Source organism: Pteropus medius, unplaced genomic scaffold, assembly GCF_902729225.1.
Source record: "Pteropus medius unplaced genomic scaffold, Ma_sr-lr_union100, whole genome shotgun sequence".
Lineage (NCBI taxonomy): Eukaryota > Metazoa > Chordata > Mammalia > Chiroptera > Pteropodidae > Pteropus > Pteropus medius.
This window is the reverse complement of record NW_024346667.1, coordinates 7,796,518-7,824,116: the sequence shown is the minus strand read 5'-3', so window position 1 is coordinate 7,824,116 and position 27,599 is coordinate 7,796,518. Positions and strand designations below refer to the sequence as shown.

At 37.3% G+C, this 27,599-nt stretch overlaps 2 protein-coding genes across 6 annotated transcripts in view; one reads left to right on the top strand and one right to left on the bottom strand.

The window, feature by feature from the left end:
* Positions 1 to 9,345, top strand: part of DCLK2 (doublecortin like kinase 2) — a 144,545-nt gene extending 135,200 nt beyond the window's left edge. Inside the window, exons 19-20 of the transcript XR_005655658.1 lie at positions 5,620 to 5,735; positions 7,459 to 9,345. The gene's annotated coding sequence lies outside the window, so the exon portion shown is untranslated. The remainder of the gene's footprint in view (positions 1 to 5,619; positions 5,736 to 7,458) is intronic.
* The window catches only part of LRBA (LPS responsive beige-like anchor protein), a 549,008-nt gene that overhangs the window by 2,351 nt on the left and 519,058 nt on the right, over positions 1 to 27,599 (bottom strand). For all 5 annotated transcript variants that reach the window (XM_039875986.1, XM_039875985.1, XM_039875984.1 and 2 more), the window contains 4 exons: positions 25,109 to 25,276; positions 10,351 to 10,452; positions 7,433 to 7,629; positions 523 to 674 (listed from right to left, as the gene is read on the bottom strand). In XM_039875986.1, coding sequence (XP_039731920.1) covers positions 523 to 674; positions 7,433 to 7,629; positions 10,351 to 10,452; positions 25,109 to 25,276 — 619 coding nt within the window. The remainder of the gene's footprint in view (positions 1 to 522; positions 675 to 7,432; positions 7,630 to 10,350; positions 10,453 to 25,108; positions 25,277 to 27,599) is intronic.

Below are 27,599 nucleotides of genomic sequence, written 5' to 3'. Positions count from 1 at the left end.
CATGTAACAACGTAAATTTACTTAATGCTACTGAATTGTATACCAAAAAGTGGCTTAAATGGTAAATTTTGTTACCACACACAAAAAATTAGGAACTAAAATAAGTGTATATTAAGAGGAAATAAAACTCTAGGTAAAGAGTATCACCCCAAAATTTACCACTTGGGAGGTTTTAGGAAATAAGCCAAATCTCTCAATGGAATCCTCATGGACAGAGATGTGGGCTTTTTACATTAAACACTTTATGACACTTAAAATTTAAGAAAAAAGGTGCTGTAATAAACAGCAATGTGTAACTGGAGCTTTTGTGTCTTAAGTCTTTTCCAGTCCTGGAGACTTCACCTTTGTCCACAGTGGCAATACCATCAGAAAGAAAATCCCACTTTTTAAAAGTATCTTGGAAACCCCAATATCGATTGGCTTTTTTCATTGCATAGGTGACCACCACAACTCAGCCCATTTAAATACATTCCCTCTGCGGTCTTTACTGCCACCGCTAGCAGACCATGATGCCAGTGTTACCTCTGGTCGTAAGACAGGGCCAGGGCCCGGACTCCAGCGTCACAGCCCGGATAGGCAAAGAGCTGCTTGAGGTCCGACACCTGCCGGAGCATGACCACACCACTGTCTCCTCCTGTGAGCAGGTACTGCCCGTCCCGGCTCAGCTGGATGGCCTGTAAGACAAAGCAACATTCAGCAGAGGTGTGGCTCTAGGGGAACTTGGCCCCTGGCACAGGGAGAAGGGAGGGGCAGTGCATATGTGCTCCTGAGGGGCTTTCAGGAAATCAGGAGTCGTGGAAGACTTTTGCCATTTCTCAAAATCAAATGGACAGTTAGGCCATGCTTGAGTTTTTTGTTTCTTTAAATATTTTTTTTCAATTATAATTGACATACAATATTATTAGTTTCAGGTGTACAATAGTGATTTGATATTTATATAACTTATGAAACGATCACCTGGGTAAATCCAGTACCCACCTATACCATACATATTTATTACAATACTGATTTTATTCCTCATGCTATACCCTACATCTCTATGACTATTTTGTAAATACCAATTTGTACCTCTTAATCCCCTCCCCTTCACCCATACCCCCACTCCTACCAATCCAGCAACCATCCAAATGCTCTGTATGTACGAGGTTGTCTCTATTTTGCTTGTTTATCCTGTCCTCTAGCTTCTACATATACGATATTTGTCTAGATCTGTCTGACGTACTCCACTCAGCACAGTACCCTCTAGGTCCACTCATGTTGTTGCAGATGCCTAGATTCCATTCTTTTTCACGGCTAAGTAGTATTCCACTATATATGTGTACCACCTCTTCTCCATCCATTCATCCACTGATGGACACCCAGGCTGCCTCCATATCTATCTTGGCTATTGTAAATAATGCTGCAGTGAACATATGGGTGCACATGTCCCTTCGAAGTAATGGTTTGGGTTTCTTTGAATAAATACCCAGAAGTAGGATTACAGGGTCCACCTTTGTCTCTTGTTATAAGCCTGTAAAGTCCATTTTGTTTGGTATAAGCACTGCTACTCCAGCTTTTTTGTTTCTATTTTCATGAAATACCTTTTTTCCATCTCTTTATTTTAGTCTGTGCATGCCTTTTGATTTGAAGTGAGTCTCTTATAGGTGGCATGTGTTGTAAGGATTTTGTTTTCTTATCCATTCAGCTACCTATGTGTTTTGATTACAGCACTTAATCCATTTACATTTAAAGTATTGTTGATAGATATGTATTTATTGCCATTTTGTTCTTCATATTTTTAAAATATTTTTCCTCTTAAAGAAGCCCCTTTAACATTTCTTGTAATACTGGTTTGGTGGTGATGAATGCCTTTAGCTTTTTCTTGTCTGAGAAGCTCTTCATCTGTCCTTTGATTCTAAATAATAGCTTTGCTGGGTAGAGTAATCTTGGTCGTAGGTCCCTGCTTTTCATCACTTTGAACATTTCACGCCAGTCCGTACTGTCCTGCAAAGTTTCTGCTGAGAAATCAGCTTACAGACTTATGGGAGCTTCCTTGTAGGTAACTGCTTTTCAAGATTTTTCTTTTTGTCTTTAACCTTTGGCATTTTAATTATGATGTGTCTTGGTGTGGGACTCTTTGGGTTCTTCTTGTTTGGGACTCTCAGCACTTCCTGGACTTGTATATCTATTTCCTTTGCCAGGTTAGGGACGTTTTCCATCATCATCGAGGTTTTTCAATTCCTTGCTCTTCTGGTACCTCTATGATGCAAATGTTATGCTTGATGTTGTCCCAGAGGTCTCTTAAACTATTCTTTTTTTTTGGGGGGGGGGAGGGAGGATTATTTTTTCTTGTTATGGTTCTGATCAGGTGTTTTATGCTTCCTTATCTTTCAAATCACTGATTTGATCCTCTGCTTTATCTAATCTACTGTTGATTCCTTCTAATGTAATTTTTCTTTAAATTTCAGTTATTGTATTCTTCATTTCTGACTCGTTGTTTTCTGTCCTCATTGTGTTTCCTATCTCTTTGTTGACATTCTCACTGAGATCAAGTATCCTTATCACCAGTGTTTTCAACTGTGCATCTGGTAGATTGCTTGTCTCCATTTTGTTCTTTTCTGGAGCTTTGTTCTTTCATTTTGGGACATGTCTGTCTCCCCATTTTGGTTGCCTCCCTGTGTCTGTTTCTATGTATTAGGTAAAGCTGCCGTGTCTCCTGGTTTTAGCAGAGTGGCCTTATGTAATAGGTGTCCTGTGGGGCTCAGTGGTGCAGTCTCCCTAATCACCCGAGCCAGGTGCTCCAGGTAAGTCCCTTGTGTGGGCCTGCCTGTTACCGTTGAGCCTTGGTTGCTGTTTGCATGTCAGGCTGATTGGTTGTGGGAACTGGTTGTGACTACAGTGGAGAATCTGTTCTGCAGGGGCTGACCTGACAGAGCATGATTTATTTTAGCAGGCTCTGGTGCCTGCCCAGTCTTCCGTTTGGGTGTGTCTTTTGTGAAGGTGGTTAGGTGGTGCGCTTGTGTGGTCTGAAGCTGGGCCTCTTTGGACAGGCTCTGTGGCAGGCCAAGTTTAGCTGCTGTCCATGCCCTGCTTGGGCCACTACAAAGTGGTCTGCACGTAGATGCCACTTGTGCTGGGCTTGGAGGTGCCTGGGAGAGGCTAAGCTGCGAACCGAGGCCAGCTGCTGCTAGTGCTGGATTTGGGGCTATTTAGCAAGAGGTAGAGAGCATACTGAAGCCAGATGCTGCTTGTTTGTGGTTTGCAACCCCTTAAGAGATTTTTTAGAAATGTCTGCATCATGAGCCAAGAAAGGCCATTTGTATGGAAAAGCCACTGGCTTGAGAAGGCCCACAAATTGGTAATCACCAGGGCAGAGTGAATGGTGTTAGCTAGGTTGATGGAGACTCAGACATGGCATCCGCTGGAGTCTGCACACTAGGACAGGGGAGGGCTCGACAAAAGAACAGTGGCTTCTGTCAGCATTTCTGTCTGGGAGAAAGCTGCCTCTCTAGCCCTTTGCTGAAGGCAGACAATTCAGATCCTCCCCATATGTCCCTGGTGCCTTTCTGGCTGCTGTCCCAGAGCTGGAGCTCAGAGTGAGTAAGTCCATGCAAGGCCCTTTCAGAAGACGTCTGGGACTTCAGCTGCCCTCTGTCTCACTCAGCCACAATCTCTTCTGGTTTCCGCAGCCAGAAGTCACAGGGACTTCTATTCCCGGCACTGGAGCCCTGGGCCTGTTGTGAGGCTGGGACCCCTTACTCCTTGGGAAGCAGGGAGCGCCGTAGCCGAGGTATCCCTCCCAATTCTCAACTGGCTTCTTCTGTATGTCCCCAGTTGTAGAACTTTGATTTGGCTAGACTTCGGGCAATTCTCAGTGATGGTTGTTCTGTAGTTGTAATTTTGATGTGGTTGTGATAGAAGCCAAGCACAGCGTTTACTTGCTCTGCCATCTTGACCAGAACCCATTTTTTTAAAAATTCTTTTTAAGGGCAAGGTGGCAAACTCTTCCAGTTTGATGAATGTTGTTTAAAGGGTGTGTTGTGGATTGGGACCAGCACTCTAAAACGAGGAGCCTCCTGGCACCACTTCAGTTGTGCAGGGGACGGGCTAAACCCTTTTTTGTACTGAGGCTGGTCAGATGGTGTTAGCTGACCTCATATCCCCCAAAACACACTGCTGCACTTGGGGCTATAGCCCCATGAGAGACCAATAATAGCTTTAGCATCTTCACCAGGCTTGTGGGATTTTTATAGCAGTTGGGAAGACAACTTGGTAGAGAATCCCAACTTCTAGAGTAAGTAAGTAAACCCCAGGTAAGCATTTTCTTCTTGCCCCAGGACTGGCTTCAGGCCTGCCAGTGCTGAACAAGAAGTGTAGACAGGGAATTCGCTCTTCAGTCGTGTAGAACAGGCCAAATGTAGACCACTGCCTGTTTTTATGACTTTCTACATTTTTAATGGTTAAAAAAAAATCTAAAGATTTCATGACATGTGAGAATGATATGAATTCCAAATTTCAGTGCCCGTAAACACAGATTATTGGAGTGCAGCCACACCCGTTTGTTTATGGCTACTTTTATAAGGACAGAGCCTGCAAAGCCTAAAATATTTACTGTTTGTCTCTTTATGGCAGAAGTATGCCAACTCCTGATATAAAAGGTCCCTCCCTACCCCAAGAGCTAATCCTATTACCCTTTCCTGCTCCTTTCCCTCCAAACTTTCTTTTCCTAACTTAACACATTTCCTTTCTTCAGCCAGGTGGCACTGAAAGTTCTAAAGTTACAGCAAACACCAGTAATCTTATGTCCACCTGGACACAGTGAGCGTGGGACTAGACTGTGCTAGCAAGCCAGAAAGAAAGAACCTAACTTCTGAAAAATTTATGCTGTTTTCCACCGAGTTTTAGTATAGTTGCCTTAAGTCTTTAACTACTCTTTGACAGTTTTTTAAATCATAGAAAAGGACGGTCTCATAGCCATTCAATTCACATTCATATAAATGCCAACTTTTAGTGGGCTCTTAAATATAGCTTAATTTTAAGAACACAAAAATACATCTAAGTAAAAACCCATGTGTGGAAGATAGTTACATATAAGAAGTATTCTCTAAATCTTAACCAAATACAAATAGTAAGATTTTTCAATACAGGTAAAAATCAATACCCTATTCCTCCATGCATTTCACAAATGGCCACCTCGGGGGGCGGCACTCTGGGAACGGTAATGAAGACTAGGACCAATAATTATTTGCTACACTTATAAAATTCAGCTGATAAAAATTCATTAACCTTATGATTATGGTTCACTTGTTTTATACTTGAGGTTTTTACTGGATAAGTGCTATATTAAAACCATTAATCTTTAACTTCCTGTTCTAGTAAAGAATCTCTAATCCTAGTTCTGTTTGGAATTACATAAAACATGGAACTTTTAAGACTATACATTTATCATCATCCAAAACATTTTTATAAGGCAGATGGCTGCCAAGGGGAAAAAATATTTTCTCAGCCTTTCTTGTAAAGGAGTTGTCAAATTCCCCGGAAGGTAAGAGCCAGGGCCCCGTTTCCTAGACAGCATCCTATCTTCCACCCAAACTGGCATTTGCAAAGTTCTTAATTGTAATATGGCTCCTCAACATCCAGGTTGGGCCGAGACTGGAGTTTGAGAGAACCCCAGAGACACGTTGTTCTCGACCTCTGAAATCCTGAGTGCCGCGCTGGTTTTGAGAGGAGCTGGGGAAGAACTCGTCACTCCGCATGTGCGTAAGGCTGCTTCGCCGTCTGGGTCCCCTCCCCTCCTCCGCCTGCCAGTCTCCTCCCCCTCTCTCCTTTCTCTTCTCATTTCCTCCCCTTTTCCTCTCATTGCAACTTTCACCTCTCTGCTTCCTCTCCACAATCCCTCCTCTCTGTCTCTTCTACTTTCTCCTCTCCCTTTTCCCCTCCTAGCAAGCTCACTAATCACTCAGGTGCCAGCACTTACCAGTTGGTATGATAATGTGCTGGAAAAAAGCAGTGGATTGTTTAAGCCTAAAATCCAGTGGGAAACACTACAGAGGCGGGAAAATGAGTGTGCATGAACAGTCCGCAGAAAGCCTTCCAATACTGCCTCAAGGAACTTCCCTGAGCCTTTGGTACTGACGGGCCACAGAAATTGATTTAGCCAGCAAGGGATTTCAAATTATTTTACAGATTTATTAGTGTAGCTGACAACATAAGCACAACTCGGTGACAGATTATCAACATTATTATTGTAAATAAAGGAGGAAAATCCTCTGCTGTGCACTTGGTTTAAATGAAGTATTACGGGGAGGGAGGGAAAGATAAAAGCAGAGGGGGCCTGCCTTTGTGGTGGAGGCCGTCAAAATGCAACGGGGAGAACTCACCGAAACGCGTGGAGAGAAGAAAGCCGTTTACTAAATTAAATCGATCCTAGGGCAGAGAAGCAGTGAGTACCTTTGACTTGAAGGTAATCTATATTTAGGGATTTTGTTCCTTAATACTGCCTGACCCCAATATTAACTTAAGAGAAGGGGGTGTTCAGACTAGATTTGGGAGAATTTATGTCATCTAAGCTGTCTTGGGTCACGAACGGCAATAGATAAAACGCCCAGGCCAGCTTAAAGTCACACGCGGCAAGCAGAGGCCTTTGCGACCCTCTTCCCACCCCCATCAAGCGCTGGGTCCCCTCACTGACACGATTCACATGCACACCCAGCTCTGTTCTGGAAAATGATAGGAACACCGCAGCTTCCCTTTTACCTTAAGCTGCACCAAGAAGTCTGGAGGTGAGAGAGGAAGCGCCTAGGAAACAGCCTCTCCAAAGAGCAGCCCTTACTCTTATGGAGCCCAGTCTTGAAAAGCTCTGAAGCAAGACTCTGGAAGACCCATCAGCATTACCGTTCCTTGTATACCAAGGGGAAAATGCCCAATTTGCATCATAATTTGAAGCCCAACTCTTGGCAAGTTTGGGTCTTGTTAGTCACACAAAAGTAAAAACTGAAGCTAATTCGAAATAGTCATAATACCTACCACTCGCACTGTCAACCTCTAAAGAGGAAACCGACTCTATAAAGGAGAGTTTTAGGTGTACTCTATTGCATTATTTTAGATTTGATACTCAGAAAACAATGTGCAGCATCTTTCTTTAAAAGCCATTCAGAATGGCTTCACAAGACCTTAAGCAAAACTACTCTTCTGAAGGCTCACCTGGGCTTCACTGGTGACCTCGTGAACGGAACATTCCAGCTTAGCAATGCAGTCAGCACAGCTGGGACGTGTCACGGTTGGTGAGGTATATAAGCCTCATCCAAGCGCTACCTGATTTTTTCTTTTTCTTTCTTTGGCACGAAGAGACTCAGCGACTCATCAGAAGTTTCTTTATCAAACCCCCTCCCTCTTCACTTGCCACACTCTGAGGTAAAAATCTCGAATGCTAGAAAGTCTGTAAAGCACTCACCCTTATGTTATCATCTGTCTCCACAGCGGCCTGGAGTTTTCCATTAACGCTGAATGTGCAGAAGAAGCCGTTTTCGTAGAATATGACACAATGACCCTCTCTTGAAGCCTGAATGAGTTTTGGTTTCAGGCAGTTTTCAGGACCCTCCAAAGTCCTTAACAAGTCTCCATTCATGGAATGTATGAGACATGGTCCTTCTGAGAAAAGAGAAGAAACAAAAGACACAATTCATTTTTGAAATGAGAACAGACGTGTGATCTGAATCTCGAGCACAGATGAAACAGGATTATAATACCATATTACAGTTGTAGAAAGCCTTCAAAATTATGCATCTTATATGTTATTTGTAAAATTTCCTCTGCATGCTTGCTAGATCTCACCTTTCACTTGAGAGAGGAGAAAGCTGAGTCATATACATTCAAGTTCACTCCTCCTCAAGATACAAAGTTACTTTATGAAATTCATTATTCCTAGAGGTGACTAAAAACTGGAGGAATTCAGAAAGGAACAGGACAAATTTCAAATCCTAGAAGAGCTTCCAGAAAGGCTGGGCTTCAGTCATACATGGGCCCCTTTCCCCTATCTCACTAGGGTCCTGACGGCCCTGGGATCCTCGTCAGGGCAGCTTTTGAAGGCCTAAGTGTCCCTCCCTCTCACTGCTTGCTACTGTACAATGGAAGAAGGTCTGTGGTAGTCCACCTTCTCACCACCCCCTCCCCAGATGAATTCAGAGATCCTTTTACCACTTCTTGAAAACTGAGTCTACTTCCTAGCTGCTCCCCAAAGCAAACAGTACCACCCACCACCCCTAGCATCTCAGGCTGACAATCAGGCCGAGATGCTTGAGGAAGACGGGAACTGCTTGCGTGATGAGCAGGTTCTAAGAGGTGTGAGTCTGACAAAAGGAGTAAAGGGAGTACATATGCCTTACTGCTCTCCAGGCTAAATCACCTGGGGCTGCATGGAATCGTTACCTGTTGTCCACAGGACTCCTAAAAGCATGCCCTTTAAAAATGAGGCTCTCAGCTGTTTCTTGACCACTCAGTAAATTTACATTTTTATCGTTCTCAAATACATCCAGGCAGTCTTTGCTTTGCACAGTTCCAGTATGCGTCAATTTCAGTTATCAGAGTAACTGCGCAAAGTACACACTTCGTGGCTAGCTCTTCAGTACAAAACTATGTAAACAACAGATGTGCACCGTGATTGGTGACCAACCACATCGCTGCTTTCAAAGTTGGTCAGTGAGTGGCCACTGTGTGTCTGTTACTCAGTTCATGTACAGACAGCAAACTAAGAAGTTGTGCTGCCTCCTTGTCTCCAGTGATACACCTATGTGACATTACACAAGAATGGACACAGAGGGTACTGGCCAACAGAGATGAAACTGCGGTGAGGAAATGAAGTGATCAAACTGCAAGCGAGGAGAAGGAGCGGACTGTGGGAATGCCGACACTGCTCAGACAGTGTCGGTCTGCGGCCAGCGGACACCAGTCAAGGTGAACTTACTGACATAAATTAGGAAAGTGGTCATAACAAAAATGGTGATGTCCCAGAAAAAGTGATGCAGGCAAAACCCTCACATTAAAGGAACCCTCGGGGATAAAGCACAGAAGATAAAATGTGGAAGCTGATTCAAAGGAGTATGACAACTAGTCAAGGTGTGGAAAACTTAAGTTACACAAAGAGAAGGCAGCAAGCACTGTTCGAAGTGCTCTTGATAAGGTCCTCACAAAGAAATAAAATAATTTAATTCCCAATGCTTCTAATGTTTTAAATTACAGTGTACTAAGTAAATGAGTTTTACTATTTTTTTGTGTCCATATATATATGTGTGTATGTAAAGAATTTTTAAAGTCCATGGACCAATCAAAATTTTCCATTGATTATTAAAATCATTTTGCATGGTTTCAGCTTGCATGGTCATTTTTTGGTCCCACACCACCATGGAAAGCTAAGACAGCCTGTAATATGGTAGGTTCATTTTACATATCTAATTTGGATCACATGTATTATAATCTAAGAACTCAGGTTAGCTCAGGATAGATGCAATTATTGGCTCTAACAAGGCAAAAATTCCAGCTGGTATAGAATTTTTGCTATAGGTATTACTATTTCATTGTTTTGACCAACTGAAATTTTAAACACAATCTTTTGAATATTTAATAAATCTTGTTAGCTAGACTAAATATTATATAGTTTAAGACACAGATAAAGTTACTCAAATACTCTAGGCTTCCCCACCAGATAAGCCTAAAACACATGAGATCACTGTGTTCAGACCCTGGCTTAGGGCACAGGGACAGAGAGATGGATAGACTTATGATGGAATAAGCAATGGAATGGAAACGGCCCTGTTCCTGGTCAGATCCTGATTTGCTGCGTGTGTTCTTGGAAAGCTCGCTTAGTATCTTTGACTTAAATATACGATGATGCTACGAGGACAAAGCTCCAGGCAAGACCAGCTTACGTATCTTTCCACTCCATTCTCGGTGCTGTTCTGGCTCCTGCTTAGTCCTGAGATTTGGAAGTTAAAACAGACTGGGTCAGGAGTGTCCACTCAGGTATGAGATGGAAGCCAGTGTTGCCAAAGTCCAGAACAATGAACAAATGTACAAAGATATCCCTTGTTCCTGCCGCTCTCTTTAGAGCAATGCAGTGATGGAAATGTTCGTATCTGTGCTGTCTACCATGGTAGCCACCAGTCACATGTGAATACCGAGCACCTGAAATGCGCCTGGTGCCACCATGGAACTGAATTTTTAATTTTATTTCATGAGTTAAACAGCCTTACGTGGCTAATGGCTACCAAAACAAATAGCACAGCTTTTGAGAAAAAGGTTCCAAATTCATCTTTGGTAATCTGTTACTAGAAGGCACCCAACAGTACATACATTGTATAAAAGTGCCAGACTTACCTTTAGAACCACTTAACACCAGGCCCAACTCGGCGCAGACTGCGGCACAAGTGATCTCATCATCATGGCCTGTCAAAATGGCCCGAGGAGTGGTGGTCCCACCTTTGGGGAAAAAACAGATTAAAAAAACAAATTATTTCAAGGCCATGTAGGGGTTACCTCCCTCTACTCAGATTAAATAATCAACAACTTGTTCTTAAATTCCCATAATGCCTACATCTCTTATTTACGGCTTAGGAATGTGTCCAAAAATCCTATCTTGGGACTAGATCCAAACTATATGCTATAGTTGGAGGATCACATGTTATTAAACTTCTAATCCTTATGTGATTATCAAGCAGCAATGGTTGAACCTCAGTAAAATAAGTCAGAAATCTAGATTTGAAAATGTCTCAGGCACCTTCCAAATAAAAATATAAGCCCCTTGATTAGATGATTAATGGATGGGTGAACATAAAAGTAGGGACTTAGGCTTGATTCACATTTCATAGAAAGGCAGCTGCCTTCTCTCCTACCTCCCCCACACCTCCTCCGTGGGCCACTGAGACCCCTTGTCATAATTAAGAGTCTGAAGTAGGATTCACGATATCTCAAAGTAGCCCCCTCTCTTACATATCCATTATCTTTACTAAGCTCATATATTTTCCTGATACACAAATCTTAGTATATTTCTCTATGATTCACTCAAAGACAAAAGAAAAAAAATGATTCTTACATGTAGTTCTACTAGTACTGCTTGAAAATTAGGGGAGGGGCTCGAGGGAGGACAGAGGAGAAATACCTGAACAATGGGAGCTGTTTCAGAGCACTTTCACAGGTAGAAGAAGTCATCCTGTATCTTGTTTCAAACTAGAGAGAAAACTGGCCAAAAAGGAACCCAAACCATGAACGGGCCCAGTAATTACAAGTGAAACGATAATCGGCTTGATTTCTGCTGAGCCACAAGGATAAACTGAATTCCATATTTAGCGTGAAGGTTACTATTTTAAGACTAAATTAGTCCTCTACTTTTATAGTCACTAAGGACAAAGACACAAAAAGCCTTTTCATAAATGAGACTGGAGAGCAAGATTCTGTTAGCATTCTGATTTCCTTGATTTGGATTGGTTTTATAGTATTATTGATAAATGACACTGTGTAATCCAAAAGGGGGAAATTTGCTTGGAAAGTAGGTCACTACCACCAGCTGTGGAACTCTGAGGAAAAGAATAACTTGTCATCCTAACCCCAGACACTTGGCTATCCTTGGAACAAGTCACACACTCTGCGGAGGGAGATCTGATAGGTCGGAGGAAATCCAACGGAAACCCACTGTCCTTGGAAAAGCCAAAAAAAATTAACTTCAGTGGTTTTTACGACGGGTCAATGGGTTCTCTGAAATTTCATGCAAAATATATGTACATGCCTATGTTTTGCTGGGGCGGGGGTGGGGAGCTGGAGAGGAGAGGAAGTAAAATAGGTTTTCTGAATGCACAGAGATCCACGACCAAAAACAGGTGAGGAGCCTCAACTATGAAGAGAGGGGCCTAGTTTCTGTGCCTCCAGATCCACTCCACCTGGAGCCTGCAGTTACTTCATGCCTGGCCATTACATGTAATTATTGCAATGTGTTACTGGAGTACATGCCGCACAGCTGTGTTTCCGCAGTGTCCTTCATGGCTTTTGGTGAGTGAAATTGAAGTCGAGTGGCGTCACAGCAAACTATGCATCACGTTGGTGATGCTCCACGCTGCCTGACTCTGGAAAGGGGCCTACCTGCTTGGTGACAAGGGGAGACCTCAAAAGACCTACGAAAACACAAAGGGATAAGGGGAACAAGGGGGTCGTGGTTTCATTTGATTCAGTTTAAAAACTTCTTTGGGGAGAGAAACCTACCTTAATTACAAAGTTTACTTGATATTTCCCAAACAAGAAAGAATTTGTCATAAGAGCATTTTTTTCCTTAAAAAATATACAAATTTGGGGAAATTTTTAAGAAAAGAAACACATAGTTTAAGCCAATCTGAACTACTTAATTTTCTGTTAGAGAGAAGCCTTGCCACAAAAATTAGAAATAGATGTTATATTTTCTTGAAAGTTACCAATACTTTACCCTCATTCATGGTTTCACCCTTTCCCAAGATGCTCTATGTTCCACAAAAATAACTACCATGTTATTTTTGAAATGATGTCTATATCTATTGGCAACTTTTTTTAAAATCGTGAATTAAAATCATTAAGATCTAAGGCATACATTTTCAGTGATTTTTTCCTTTTCTGTTTTAGTTAAGTTACCATTTTATGGGAGAGTGAGATTTGTGTTTTAACTTGAATTGTCTTGGAATTCCTCAGTGGAAAATGAAGGTTTGAAGGAAAACTGATGGCAACTAAAAATCTTAAGTGTAAGCCAAAGAAAACACAGGACAGATGGATAATGGCAGACCCAGAGGACATTGTCACTTAAGCATGTCAGTACTAACTTTTTGTTTTCTAGATCTAAGAAAATTTTCTCAGGAACATGGGGAGGAAGTGATAATATTGCTATCAACTGTATTTCTTTAATATAAAAGAACTGAAATACTGAGAATTTTCTATGACTATAAAGTTAGAGTTTAGTAAGCCTCACTTTAATCCCATAAAGAGGGTTAACATATAAGCATTGTTTCTGTAAACTCAGTTAAAATTTTTATAAATATGCTTTACTTGCAAAATACTAGTTTCCAATAATCCACATTACACCAGTCATTTTTCCCTCCACAAGTCAGGAAGAGACATACACGTACGTAGACTGTAATTTCAAAAGTGAAAAAAGATTTCTTCTTTTCCTCGGGCTTGCTCTCTAAATAAAGAACTGTTTAATGCTAGGACTTTGGCTTCAAAGTTTGGCACAATGTTCTCTAACCCAGGAAGCAGGTTAGACACTTCAGGAAATACTGAGGGGGGGCGAGTGGGGGATGAGAGGAATGGAGAAAAAGGAAAAAAGGAACAAATTTAAAGCATAATTTGTGATCACTGGGCTCTTCAGGTAACTGGTTTCAAACACTCATTGGATTTCTAGTAAGAAGGTTGTGCTGCTGAACTCCCCTCCCCTTTAGGAAAAAATTAATGGCCTTTAAAAATCCACGTACAATAGCATAAGATCGCCTTTCCTCTAGAAAAGCTGTTTCCAGTCTTGTTTAAACACTGATCTCTGTATTCCTTTATTATCTGCTGTGTAAATTGAGCATTCCTTTTATTTTCTCATCAAAAAATCTGTTCAGAATACTTGCTAAATTTTTATAAACACAAACCGTTTCAAATATTAATATTTCACTATAGCGAACAGAATTATATGAGATTCAAACCCAACAGGTCCAAACTGTAAGTTCTACAGATATTTGGGGAACCACTTAGAAAGAAATTGCTAAACGTGGAGGGCATAATCGGAGGCAAAGCACAGACTGTCATGCAGTTCATAGAATCTATTTCTCTGTAGCTATTATTACACATCATCCCGAATCATAGAGCCCAAGCAGTAACCCCCACAGAAAGGAAAGGCAAAACCCCTATATATCTGTGTATACTTCTGTTTGGAAAGCCTAGAAACAAAATCTAGGACCCATACAGCTCATTCTCACTGCCCTTCCCAACAACTTGTCAGCCCACGGAGTTAATACCTATGGAGCGGGGGATCAGCTCAAAGAAGACAATACTGGCCATGTACTACTTTTTCAAAGACCCCACAGCTATCATCAGCTCTCGCTAAAGTCTCTAAACCAAATAAAGAGCAGGGAAAAAAAGTCCTCTGAAAAATATCAGGTTAATTCTTTGATAAAAATTTGCAGTAGGTAATGGATACAAAAAGTCTTTACTTTTGCTTTCTGAGACAGTAGGATCTACCAAAAGCTAGATCATAAAGCAGAACAGATTCCCTTAAGAACCTTTTAAAGTCTTAGTGCTTGAGAAATTGTCATGGTTTTCAATAAAACTGAGAGAAAAATTTATCTTGCTGCTAGTTTAAGGGGCTACACTTCAAACCCATCTTAAAGCGAAATAAAAAGAGAAAGAGGATAGACTCTTGGACTGCTTTGAAAAGCTTGAGCAATTACTTCAAAGGAAAGGGTGTCTTTGTGTGGAGAACAGGTTTATGACTACTGATGCAAATCCTCACTGAAGGCTGAAAAGGATACCCAGTGCATCTTTATGGATGGCCTTAAAGAAAGATGAACAAGTCAAAGGAGATTAAAGACAGTCCAAATCCCACCACAAATACCAGGACACACCAGTTTTGCTTTTCTCAATACATAATAATGAATGAATATCAGTACTAACTTACAGACACTATTATAACAACCCAACCTGCATTTAAGCAGCACAAGATCTTCGCAATACCATTTAGTATTCATATTAGACCTTTTAAAATATTAGGTAAAATGTTTTACACCATTAGTCAGAATAACAAATGTTTTTATTAAATGTGTTTCTTTAGTGCCCTCAAAACACTAAGTGTATTTCTCCATGAAATGGACTCTGAAATACTTAAAAGTTATTCCTGAAAAAAAGAGATGAGGAAACAATAATTTTTCTAGTACCCTGCTCATAAATATCCAATGAGAAAAATACTTCAAAAGACCTTTCTCTCCGTTAAGGCAAAGGGGATTAATAATCCAGGTAAAAATAGACCTGACACATATTTCTGGCAAACTTTGAGTTACATTTTAAAAAATAAAGTTCTTGGTATTTTTGGCATCTCCTCAGTCTTATTAAAACTAAATTACCTTAAAATGCACTGCGAAGTTTCAGCAGCTTAAAATGTTATTAGCAGAGAGAGAATCCCCTTCATTCATTCACCATTTTTTTTCGTACCATCTACTATGAAATAAAGTGTGGTTCAACATTTCCTTATACTTAGTTTTGTAGCAATAAAATTCTTCCAGTTAATACTTAGTTTAGAAGACTCCCGGGCTAGAAGCTAACATTTTCCATTTGTTTACTCATTCATTCCTTCACTTGTTCATTCACTGCACATTTATTGGGTATATATTATGTACCATGCACTGTGGAAACAAGGAGAGGAATTAAATATGGCCTGTATTTACAAATGACTTGATTTTAAATGGTCATTGGATCAGGTTTTGTTGACCTTCCCATGAACCTGCAAATTATAAATATAACTGGAAAGGTTAAAGAAGCTGTGCTATTTATTACAGAAATCCAAACTACTTATTACGACTGAATTTTTATGCAAAATGAATATGTAACATCAAATAAAGTCCTCAGATAAAAACAACATATAATTTTTCACAGTAGTAAAATATAATACCATCTGACCTGTTAGGTAAAACAAAATATGAAACCTGGCTTTGTTAAAAAAATAATTATAAAAGAATACTCATTTTGAAGAAAATATAAATTTAAGAACCTAAATACATAATTAAGTTACTAAGTATAGATTTTTTAAAAAAATCTAAGTATTATGCATTATATGCCAGTCATTTCTTAAAGATGGATACTTCTATTTTGCACATGCCTTTTGTTCCATTTTAATTACATTTTGATTGCTACAAAACATTCACTGAGAGAAAAAATTCATGCAAAAATTGATTACTAAGCTTTCTCTTCTGGCTCACCATAATGGTAAATCAAGAAAGGACTTTTCTGATGCAAAAATAAGGTTAACTGCTAAATGTTTCCCAAACCTGTCCCATTAACTCCCTCATTTGTCAGTGGGAATTACAACACTATGGTTTAACTGTGCAAGGAGAAACTATTTGAAATTTGTTTTATTCATTCTATGTCCACCAACCCTTCCCTGCCACTCCATTCATCATTGTCTCTTTGGTGAAAAACATGTTAATTTGGTTAAACATATAGACTACAGAAAACAAGCCAACTACAGTCAGGGCGTGGTAATCATTATATAGTAAATTTTGGTAGCTTTCTCTTGTAAATAATATTAGAATTATTAATGCAAGACAAGATAATGTTGACATAAAAAATCAATTTTAAGTTCTTGGTTTATATTCTTTCTCCTCCTCTATGATTTACACCTATTATATATGATATATGGTTTATGACAATGGAATCATCCCCTAAAGCTACACTAAAAAATGGGTTTGTGTATATGTACCTATAATTATATACTTAAAATGTAACCCTACTATGGGTAATATTTTAAAAATAAAAAATCCTATCATGATATATACTTTCATAAGAACTCAGTATAACAAAATTATCTCTACAATGTTCTTTGCAAATACTAAGAGTTCTAGTGACATGGATGCATCAAATTCTCTACAGCTGATAGTCCAATGAAATCAAACCGACAATGCAGAGCAGTCTGGTGAGGAATGTGGCCTCTGGTCTAGAGTGCCTGAGTCCGAATCCAGGCTCCAGCATTGCTAGCTATGTGACTTCCCTTGGGCAAGTTCTCATAGTTCTAGTAAGATCTAGAATCTTCAAGGTCCAAGGTAGAAAGTAAAGGCTTATTTATCATCTCTCCGTGCCTCAGCTAAAAAACAAAGATAATAGTAATTACCATACGGGACTACTCTGCGGATTAATGAGCTACTGTGCAAAGTGCTGAGACTGGTCCCCAGCATGTAGTGAGCACTCAGCAAGCATCGTGTTGCTGCTGCTGCTGCTGCTGCTGCTGTTGTTGCTGTTGTAGTAGTGGTAGGAGGAGGAGGAGGAGTAGAATGATGAATATTTTCACTCTCTGTTGTAGATACTCCTTTCAGCAAAAGTATATCTGATTACATGCTGCATAAATGCCAATTAGAGATGATCCTCTAGAGATTATTATTTCTTGTCAAAAAGAAAATATATCTTAATATCTAGAAATTATACTTTGATTTCTCCCTTTCTTCCTTGTCTTAGACTTTCCTAACGATTCACATAAATTCTAATACAACTACTAATATCTAGAAGCCTGGAGCAGGAAGTGAAGTACAGATACGTTATGATAATTAGGCATTTTCCCCTCAAATAAAATATTTTTATTTCTTTGATTATCCAAGTAATACATGTTTATTATAACATATTAAGATAATTTATAAATAAAATGAAAAACTGCCTCCAAATTCCACTATCTATAAATAACTATTGCTAACATTTTTCTGGCTATCATTCCAGACATAAATATATCTAGAATACAAGGTATATACATACAGACATAGATATGTAGTTTGCTCATCTTTATGTTTAACAATACAGAGAGCATATCCTTCAATGTCAATATCACAAATCTAAATACGGTGATGGCTGTACAGTATTTCGTGATGTGGACCTATCATACTTAACTAATGTACTTCTTTCTTCCTACTTTCTTGAGACTTCATTTTCAATTCCCCCTATAGGGACTTGTCTTTGGCCCTAATTCGTTGATAGATCCTCCAGCTGCATATGGGTGTCCAGTAACATAAAGATTATAAAATTCTGCCTCCAATAAAAAATGCAGATAGGACATTACTGAAATGAAATCATATTCATATTTGTTTATGTGCAACAGTAAGATTATTTTTATGAACAGTAAAAACGAATCTTATCTATCCTAAATACTTAAGTCACATAAAATTATCAGTATGTCCTCTTTAACATTTTTAAGGTTCCTTTGTAAAAATACATAAGTAAGGCACTAGTGAAAACTATAAAGGGTTTTCACATCTTTAGTTATTAGAAATATCCTGAATTTGACACCAAAAGCATAGGCAAGAAAAACAACAAATAAACAAGTGGGGCTAAATCGAACAGAAAAGCTCCTACACAGCAAAGGAAACCATCAACGAAATAAATAAGTAACCTACGGAATGGGAGACAATATTTGCAGATCATATATATTTGATAAGGGGTTAGTATCCATAATAGATAAAGAACTAATACAACTCAATAGCAAATCACCATCATCATCATCATCATCATCATCATCATCATCATCATCGTCTGATTAAAAAATGAGCAGAGGATCTGAATAGACATTTTCCCAAAGAAGATATATAGATGGCCAAGAGGTACATGAAAAAGTGTTTAATCATCAGGGAAACACAAATCAAAACCACAATGAGATGTTACTTCACACTTGTAAGAATGGCTATTATCAGAAAAACGAGATAAGTAGCTGCAAGGATGTGGAGGAAAGAGAACTCTTGTGGACTGTTGGTGGGAATGCAAACTGGTTCAGCCACTGTGGAAAAGAGGACAGAGGTTCCTCAAAAAATTAAAAATAGAACTACCGTATGATCCAGCAATTCCACCTCTGGGTATTTATCCAAAGGAAACAAAGACTATTTGAAAAGATATCTGCACCCCCATGTTCAATGCAGAATTAGGTACAATAGCCAAGACATGGAAACAACCTAAGTCTCCATTGATGGCTGAATGGATAAAGAAAATGTGGTGTATAACATACAATGGAATATTGTCCAGCCATTTAAAAAAAAAAAAAAGGAAATCTGCCATTTGAGACAACGTGAATGGACCATGAGGGCATTATGTTAAGTGAGATCAGTCAGACAAAGACAAATACTGTATGATCACACTTATTGGAGGTTGCTAAAGGCAGGTGTCGGGGAAACAGGTGAAAGTGGTCAAAAGATACAAATTTCTGCTTATAAAACAAGTCCTGGGGATGTAATGTACAGCATGGTGACTATAGTTGATATAGCTGAAAGTTCCTAAGAGAGTAGATCTTAAAAGTTCTCATGATAAGAAAAAGTTTGTAACTATGTGTTGTTGGCTAGATATATGGATGTCAACTAGATATATTATTATGGTGGTCATTTTGGAATATATACATGTATCAGATCATTATGTTGCACTACTGAAACTAATGCAAAGTTATACGTTCTCAATTTAAAAAAAAAAAAAAGAAAATATCCTGACCCCACTCACCCCAAGGAAACAAAGCAATCTCTCAGTTGTAGAAAGATACAAACAATAAGAATAAAAGCTAAAAAAGCTCAACAGTCATGAAGCCGTAAGCCATGAGAGGCAGTGAGAATTCTAAGGGTTTTTATCTGATATAAAAACTCTTCAAAATCCAAAAGTCTGACTGAACCTATTTGAATGTTAAAAAAATACTTTAAAAGATAGGGCAATTCTTGCTTTGTAAAAGAAATCAATAGAAGCATTTAAATAATTAATTTCACATAAAAATGGCTCTCTTTTCATAAATTCTAAGGAATACCTAAAGTACAATATCAGGTACAGATGCATAAAGCTGTCATAGAACCTCTCTAACAAAACTAACTTTTGGGAAGGTGGTAAAGTCAGTCCAATATGTTTTCCCTGGAGGTCTTAATTAAATGTATCCTTAATAGCTGTACAATAATGTCACACACACACACTCTTATGCAATATTCTAAAAGCAGAAAAATCCTGCTTTTAGGCTTAAAAAAGGGGGGAGGGAGTAGCTTACAATTTGAGTATATCTGAGTACACTGAGTCTCAATTTATTGAAAGAAGACATTCAAAATTTTCTTTGAGAGCCTATACAACGATACTTAGTTGACTAAAGGGAATCTGTTGTACCTTCTTAGATTAATTCCAGCACTTGTCTGAAATTAAATTTCCTATCTGAGCATAAAGTACTAAAGAAACAACTTTCTTTGGTGTGGTTCTATGAAAGTCTACATATGAAGACGCTCAGTTTCAGTTTGAGGGCATAAATCATCAGTTCTGTTCTCATATTTATATGGCCATAGCCTACGGGCTGAATGGTATAGTCATTTTTCTCTGCAACTAAACAAGGTAAATAAATGTGATATATTGGCACATCACCCCACCACTCTGCATATGGTGCGCATTAAGGTTGTATTCATTTGCCATATGAATATAATTCCTTTTACCACATCGACTATTAGTTACAAGCAGTAAATACAGAGTTGTTTTGCTGGAACCTGAGGGCCTGCATTACATCATGGAGCACTAAACATCCTGGACCTTCTGGAGAATTTCATAGATGTAGTTTTAATGTCACCTGAACTCGAACACTGCCAACATATTGTTTCAAACCCTAGTTGATGAATTCTTCAAGAAGAAAAAAAATACAGGGCAGTCTTAGTGTTAGTACAGCAGTACACACCAAAAATAGGGCCACAGGGAAAGCTCTTGAGATACATACAAGAACTCATGTTCTTGATAAAGAATCAGATCGAGTCATACCCCAGGTATAAACAGGCTACTTGTGGAAAGCATTGGTTTCATATTCAGAATCCAGGGAACACAAGGAACCTAAAGTTAACATATCATCCAAACAATTTTCTCCAGCTGGAGCTTGCTGAAGACCTGCGATCAATAAGGGAAGAATTTATCTCATAACAGACTGTGATCCTTTTGTCATTAGACATATATTTTGCTTATTTTTTCCTTAAATATTTACTATAACGTTCCAAATCCAGGCTAGTATGGGGCAAAGGAAGGAAGAAAGTGTGTGTATGTTTTTTTACAAACTCTTATGGTTCAACTCAAATGTACATATCTTGACATTTGTGACCTGTAAATAATACATCACAGGCAATTAAAAACAAAGTACACCTGTCTTATCAAGTACTGATTTTCAGATTTACCAACATTAAGTCCCCGAATGCATCCAGCAGATGGTGCTCTAGGACACATACTTACAGAAAGTATTACTGTTTGTGTTACATCCGCCTTATTTTGGCAAGACAAAGAATAAGGATTTATCAGGCTCTTCACAAAAACACGTTAGGCTTTAGGATAAAAAGAACATAATTCCTAAATATGTACACCAAAATATACATATGCATAAGACAAGTGCGCAGGGGCAATCAGTAAATAATTCACACCTGGACATATTACAATACTACTTTTCTTAGGGACTTGATGAGTAGTCTATGTATATCAGTGGTATTTATGGTCATATGGCAAGATCATTCTAAATTCATTAAAAAAAAATTTAGAATGCCTTAAAGTTAGAATTCATTTTTAATTATAGCAGGAATGTCTCATTAGGGTGATACTAGTAAAATTAACAACAGTAGGATTTACGGTAATGACTTACGTGATTGATGAGAGTATAACAAAATGAAGTTTTAGACAGAGAAAAAAAGCAGGGCAGCTATGGCATACAGTACTTTAAAAAACAGCTCTGTGGGCTGTTAGTGCGAGCCTTATGGTTAATAAAACCTTCTTTCTAATTAACGGTGCTGAAATATTCTTAAAGAACAGAATCCTGGTGTTATGAAAAAAACTTAGTTTTTTTTTTCTTTTTTTTTCAGTAGACGCCATTCCCATAAAGGAGAAAGCTGACATAGATTAGCATGTCTGATTGCAAAGAGGGAAAAAAAATGCCACCTTTCAATCAAATCAAAACCAGAATGTGAGAATGGAAAACCACTTTCCTGAAATACCATGCACACAAATCTATGCAGCACCCTCGCAGTCAGCGGCCGTTTGCTTCTAAAGCTAATCAACTGTGGCTTTAAAAAAAATTACTCAGGTACCTAAAAATACTTTAGTACTTACTTTTAAAGACTTAATAAGCATTTAATTGTAAGTTTATAACCTATTAGTATAATATTAAAATAGTGAATAATAACTATTTTGTAAAATTTAATCTTGCTTATAAGACCATTTCAAAGTTTTCAAAGTATTTAAATGTCAATTGAATGCACTGGGAAACATTTTCTCCAGAATTTGGAAATGTACAGTCTGGATAGCCTTTTTCTGAAGGAAAAATGAGTATTTTAGGAAAAGCATTTTGGTGTACAAGATTCAGTTCTAAAACAGAGATATATGTACTTCCATGCAGAAAATAGCTTTTGTTGAAATGTTCTTAGTTATGTTATTTTAAAAAATTTACAAGTACATGGAATCATACCTTAAGTTTCTTCTCATTGAGAAAATTGCATTCCGCAGGAGATAACTCTCACAAGACAACAGAGCCAAAGATGAAAACCTATCTGTTATACAAGAAAACAAGCCTTTTGCCGTGTAATCTAGGCAGATTTCATAGAACATGTGCATCCTTTTATAAGCCCCGAGTTATACTGTATATAGATTTCATCCAGTTAGAATTAGCCTGATTTTGCCCTAGCAATGCGCATATTATTACTGGATAACCTGATTTAAAAAAACAGTAATAAAGCTATCATCTTTATATATTTACATATATAAAAGCCTGGCCATTTCTTAAAGGTCATTTATGCTACATCCAAGGGGTATAGTATAGGAATAAGCATAGCATAAAATTCCCCATCTGAAAAGCTCTGATTTCAGCGACTACATCGTGGAGCCATCTATGAGCCACAAGCTTATAAAATCTAAACCAGCTTGCATGAATGTTTAAAACACACGTTAAAAATATCTTTGTTTTTTTTTTTGTCATTTTGCTTTAAAAAGTTTAGACTGGCTCTTTCATTTTTCTATTCTAACGTGTGGAAATTTTCATTATATGAAAAAGTGCCTATTTGTCTTTCTCCCAGATTCACCCTTCAAAGCTAAAGCAAAATTAAATTGGGACATCAGACATTAGAAAAGGGCCAGAGAGGATGGGGTTCACTTTGAGAAAGGTAATTTAATTTTGTCAAGATACATTACAATTTTCTAAAGTTTTTATTAGATATTATGTTATTCTTTTATTTATTTTTTTTTCCATTGCTAGGAGTTAATGCCCAACACACTGCAGACAATGAGAGGGTAGAGACAAAGTGCTTTATGAAAAATATAACATTATAATATATACTCTAATGCCAACAAGATGGTGTTTGTGTGGTGATTTATTTGCTCTAAGCACCCAGTGCTTCTGATAATACGTTAAGTCACTTATTATTGTTGCTTTCATTTTGCAGACAAGATAGAAGATCCACAGTAAAGCTTAGAACTTAGATTTGTGTTACTCCAAACTCCAGAGCTTGATCAAGCCTACTCGATTCACTTTTTTAGAGGATGTGCATGTTAAAATTATCTAGAGTGATTCATAAGGTATTTAAATGTGTGTGTGTGTGTGTGTGTGTTACCCTCCTAGAAAAGCTGAGTATTTCTAGTTTTAAAATATATTTAGAGCAATCTGTGAAATGTAACAACAATTACATATAAGTGTAGCTAATAAGCCTTGAGCTATTTCTCAGAATACTCACTGGCAATGATATACAGAATATGATTTAGTTAAACAAAAATTTCTTTTTCTTGCGTTTGGATTGCAATATGTGCATGAAACACTATTTTAAGGCAAGAGAAAGTTCTTCCTAAATATTTTCAGATAAATAACGAAATGGTATATTTATTATCTATGTCAAATCTAGGTTTGTCTGAGGTAACTTAGCAAATCCCGATAACTGAATTTACAGACATAAGAAAAAAAGAAACTGAAAGTAATCACTCATCCTAAAAGGCCAGAAAGGAAAATGAACAAAATGTAAGAGTCCATAATAAAAAGAACGTGAAGTATTTTTCAAAAGAATGTGAAAAACAAAATCTCTGAAGTTTACATATTTGAAAATTTTATAATTATATATAGACATTCTGTGTAAATATGTGAAGTACACACATGTACCCGCTATCCCCCCCTAAAACAAACACTAAAGTTTGATCTGATCACAGACTAGATTATCCATAGCATTGCAGCCTTAAAGTCATTTTTCATATTTTCATATTTGTATAGGGAATTATCCATGTTTTGACTAAAATAAGAAACACATAGTAGAGTTACCGAATAAAAACTGTGTTTACCTATAGTAGAGAGTCACTGAATAAAACTTTGTTTACAAAATATAAACAAAGAAGAAACAGCTTTGATAAAATACTTTGCGTATACTTCTTTTAAAATTGTGCTTTCAACTAAATTTTTTAAAAATGTTTCACTTTCATACAAATATTATACATTTAATAAGCACGACTTTAAGAAGTCAATCCAAAACACGACAGATTTAAACATATTCAGACTGTTTCATAATTTGGGACTGAGTGACAGGACATACCATAGGATTCAGGTAAAGTAACCAGGAATAACATGATCCTTCCTTAAGCAAATACATTGCAACTTGCTTTAAATTAAGAAACTGTAAATATTTAAGAGCAGTTAAAATGCTCTACCTTATAAAGTAAAAATCTAAAGCTATTCTTGCAGGAACTCTTCAGTGCTGTCATAATCATTTTAATTAAATTCTCATTTTTCAGGTGGTCCCTTTAATTGTTTTTTCCTACTTTTTAATGTGTTTTTCTAAAGTCATTTCTTTTCTGCAGCTGTGTGCGATTGGTTTTAATGGTAGCTGCTTCCTTTTTTGCCTTCTGTGAATTACAATTTTAAACGGTTACACATTTTTTGTTTTACTGCCTTCAGCATAGTTTCATAAAGATGTTTAAGGCTGTTGGTGAACATTTTCATTTCCCATCTGAAAAACCAAGAGCCAATTTGAATATTCCATATTGTCCTTTTATGATCTGCTTTATCTTTTAATATGTAAATGAAAGCATATTTTTTATAAAGACTGATTTGTTTTCATGAAATTATAATTTTTTGCTCTTTTAAAATATGAATTCAATAAACAAGGTAATATGTGATTGTTCTTTTATGTTATATCTTATTGTTTGTGAATGAAACACCTCTATTTTATGTGATGACAGCCATTTCCAATGAAGAACTAGCATTTTCAGATCATAAGAATAACCTATAACATGAAATATGAGATTTCGTGCTTGTATTTGGTCACAAAATGTCCAATAGTGAGGCTATCTAGACTTTTCCTAAATTATAACTAAGAAATTAAAACTACTCGATAATTCAGTTTTACTTTCGCCATATCATTTGTAAAAGTTTACTTACAAAATAAATTGTACTTACTGCCTGGGTTATCTCCAATCCCACTGGTTTTTCCATTCCAGTACCAGAGCAGAAGGGTGGCATCACGTGACCCTGAGAGAATGTAGCAATTTCCCCCAATATATGACTCAGAACGAGTGAGGCAAGTGACAACATCCCAATGGCCGAACACCACTTGGATCAATTTTCCTGAAACACAAAACAATTTTCTTTAAAACTGCCATTAAAATTTTTTAAAAAAAATTCCTGTGACCATTTAACTTATAATAAAGCGGTGTTAACTTATATTCTAATAATTCAGATCTTACAATAAAATTTGTTCTGGTCCAACTTCAAAGTTTTCTTTGAATAGTAACACATGCAAAAAAAAATCAATTGAATAGTGATAACGTTTTTAAAAGGCAAATACAATTTCAACTCAAATAACAGTATTTAAAGACCAGAACACCATCTCATCATATATGGCTACTGTAAATCACAAGTCAATCCCATCTACTGATGTAAGCAGGCACAGGACAACCCTTATTTGGAACAGTTTCAACATTTTCTTAAGTTACACAAAACGAAGCAAAATTTAGTTGCCTTTCTGTAAGAACTCTATAATTCAGACTTCTCTGAATTAGTAAAGATTTAATATATTTTTTCTTCTCCTTTTTAAGTGATCTATATAAGGAAAATATAAGTCACTTTGGAAAGCTCCTGTTTTGTTTTTTTTTTTAAATCAGAATTACATGAAAAGGACTAATAATACATTGTGATTGCAATCTGAGCCAGGTCATTCCTTTTTTGTCTTAATTGTCTGAAGAAAACTCCCTGGGGGGGGTGATGATGAAATTAAGATTATGGCAGTTTATCTAATGGTAACGCCTGGAGGTGGCAGAGAGGCACTCAGTAAACTTACTATATGTATTTAGGGCTTCAGACACAGGATGAATTGTTCACATAATAGTGTCAGAAAAAAAGTAAAACCCCACCTTTTAGAATCTTTATTTAATCAAATATGGTGTTTATAATTCATGTAAACTTGTCCAAAGAATTAAATATCTGTAACAGCCCTTTCATTCCATCCTTATAGTTTCTAGCTAACATTTTTCTTTGAAATGTCCATAGACTCTAAAAATGAATGTCATAGAATGTCCACTTTTAATATTAATCATAAGTTTCTTTTTTTTGGTAAGTGTTGCAGTGGGGTCATAAAAAATATAATTCAAATGTTCAAGGAAAAAAATGATGAGGCTGAAAAAAAATTAATATGCCTAAAAAGTTTCTGTGTTTAACTTGTAACACATCATAACCTATGCAAAAGCTTAAGTTCTCAATTAAGTATTGGCATCTAAGTGTATTTGATTTTTCAAGATAATAACTAAACATTTATATTATTTTAATTTTTAATTTTAATAAACCCAAAGCTTATTATAAATGCTATAAATTTAGAAATAGAATACTGAAATATACTTTATCTAAATCAGATGGAAAGTAAAATACAATGTTTTCATTCTTGCAAGGAGACGACTATTAGTAACTTTAAAACCAGATTTCATTTCAATCTCAAATTGCAAAATTAATAAAGCACATTTTCCCTCCTGTGAATAAAGACTTTAGTCAAAGCAGGTGTTTTAACTGCAAAATGTTAAAAATGTTCACTGAACTTCCTCAGCCTTATAAACTGACTTCAAAATGTTTCACTTTAGAAATTAGCAATATCAATAAATACGGTAAGAATTCGAGACTTTCTAGAATAAAAATGAAAAAAGGAAAATTAAATATAAAAATGTAATAACTTCATTTCCAATTTACATGCAGTTAACAAAGCGGTGAGGTTTACTGCTAAAACGAGTGGGGTTAAATTAGAGGCAGGTTATTAAAGATAAGACAAAAATTAGATGCACTCTTATTACAAATTAGAAAAATAAAGGTTGAATCAGCAAGTTAACTACTGAAGGAAATGGAACCGCCATATTGTGATTGTTTTTCATCACAGAGTATGTACGGTGACTTCTGACTCTACCTGCATCTAAATGCTGACAGCATGTAAACTAGGTTATTTAGAGTAAGCCTATTTAAGATTTGATACCCATCAGCTCAGTAGGTTTTTGGAGTGAGAATGAGCGAAATAATAACTAGATATGTGAGTAAGGTTTATGGCCCAGAGTGCTTCATGTGCACCAGAAGGCTTGGAAAAGAGCAGACATTCACTTGGTAGGTAACTTGCTTAATTTCCAACTGATGTGAGGGCAAAGTGGAAAGATTTATCTGTAAAAGTGGGATGGATTAAATATAGTGCAAAATTATCAAAGATCATTTATTAATTAGTTAAATCATTAATTAATCATAAGTTATCACACTGTATCTAGAATGTCTGTGTCTGGAAAATGTATACACAGTCACTGTGGTTTCTTTTTTTGACAAAAATTTCCTTGTACTCTAATTTTTGCCCCAAAAGTTATCACAATTATTTTCCATTCAACAAACATTTACTGAGCACCTAAATACCAAGCATGAGGCCTTCTTA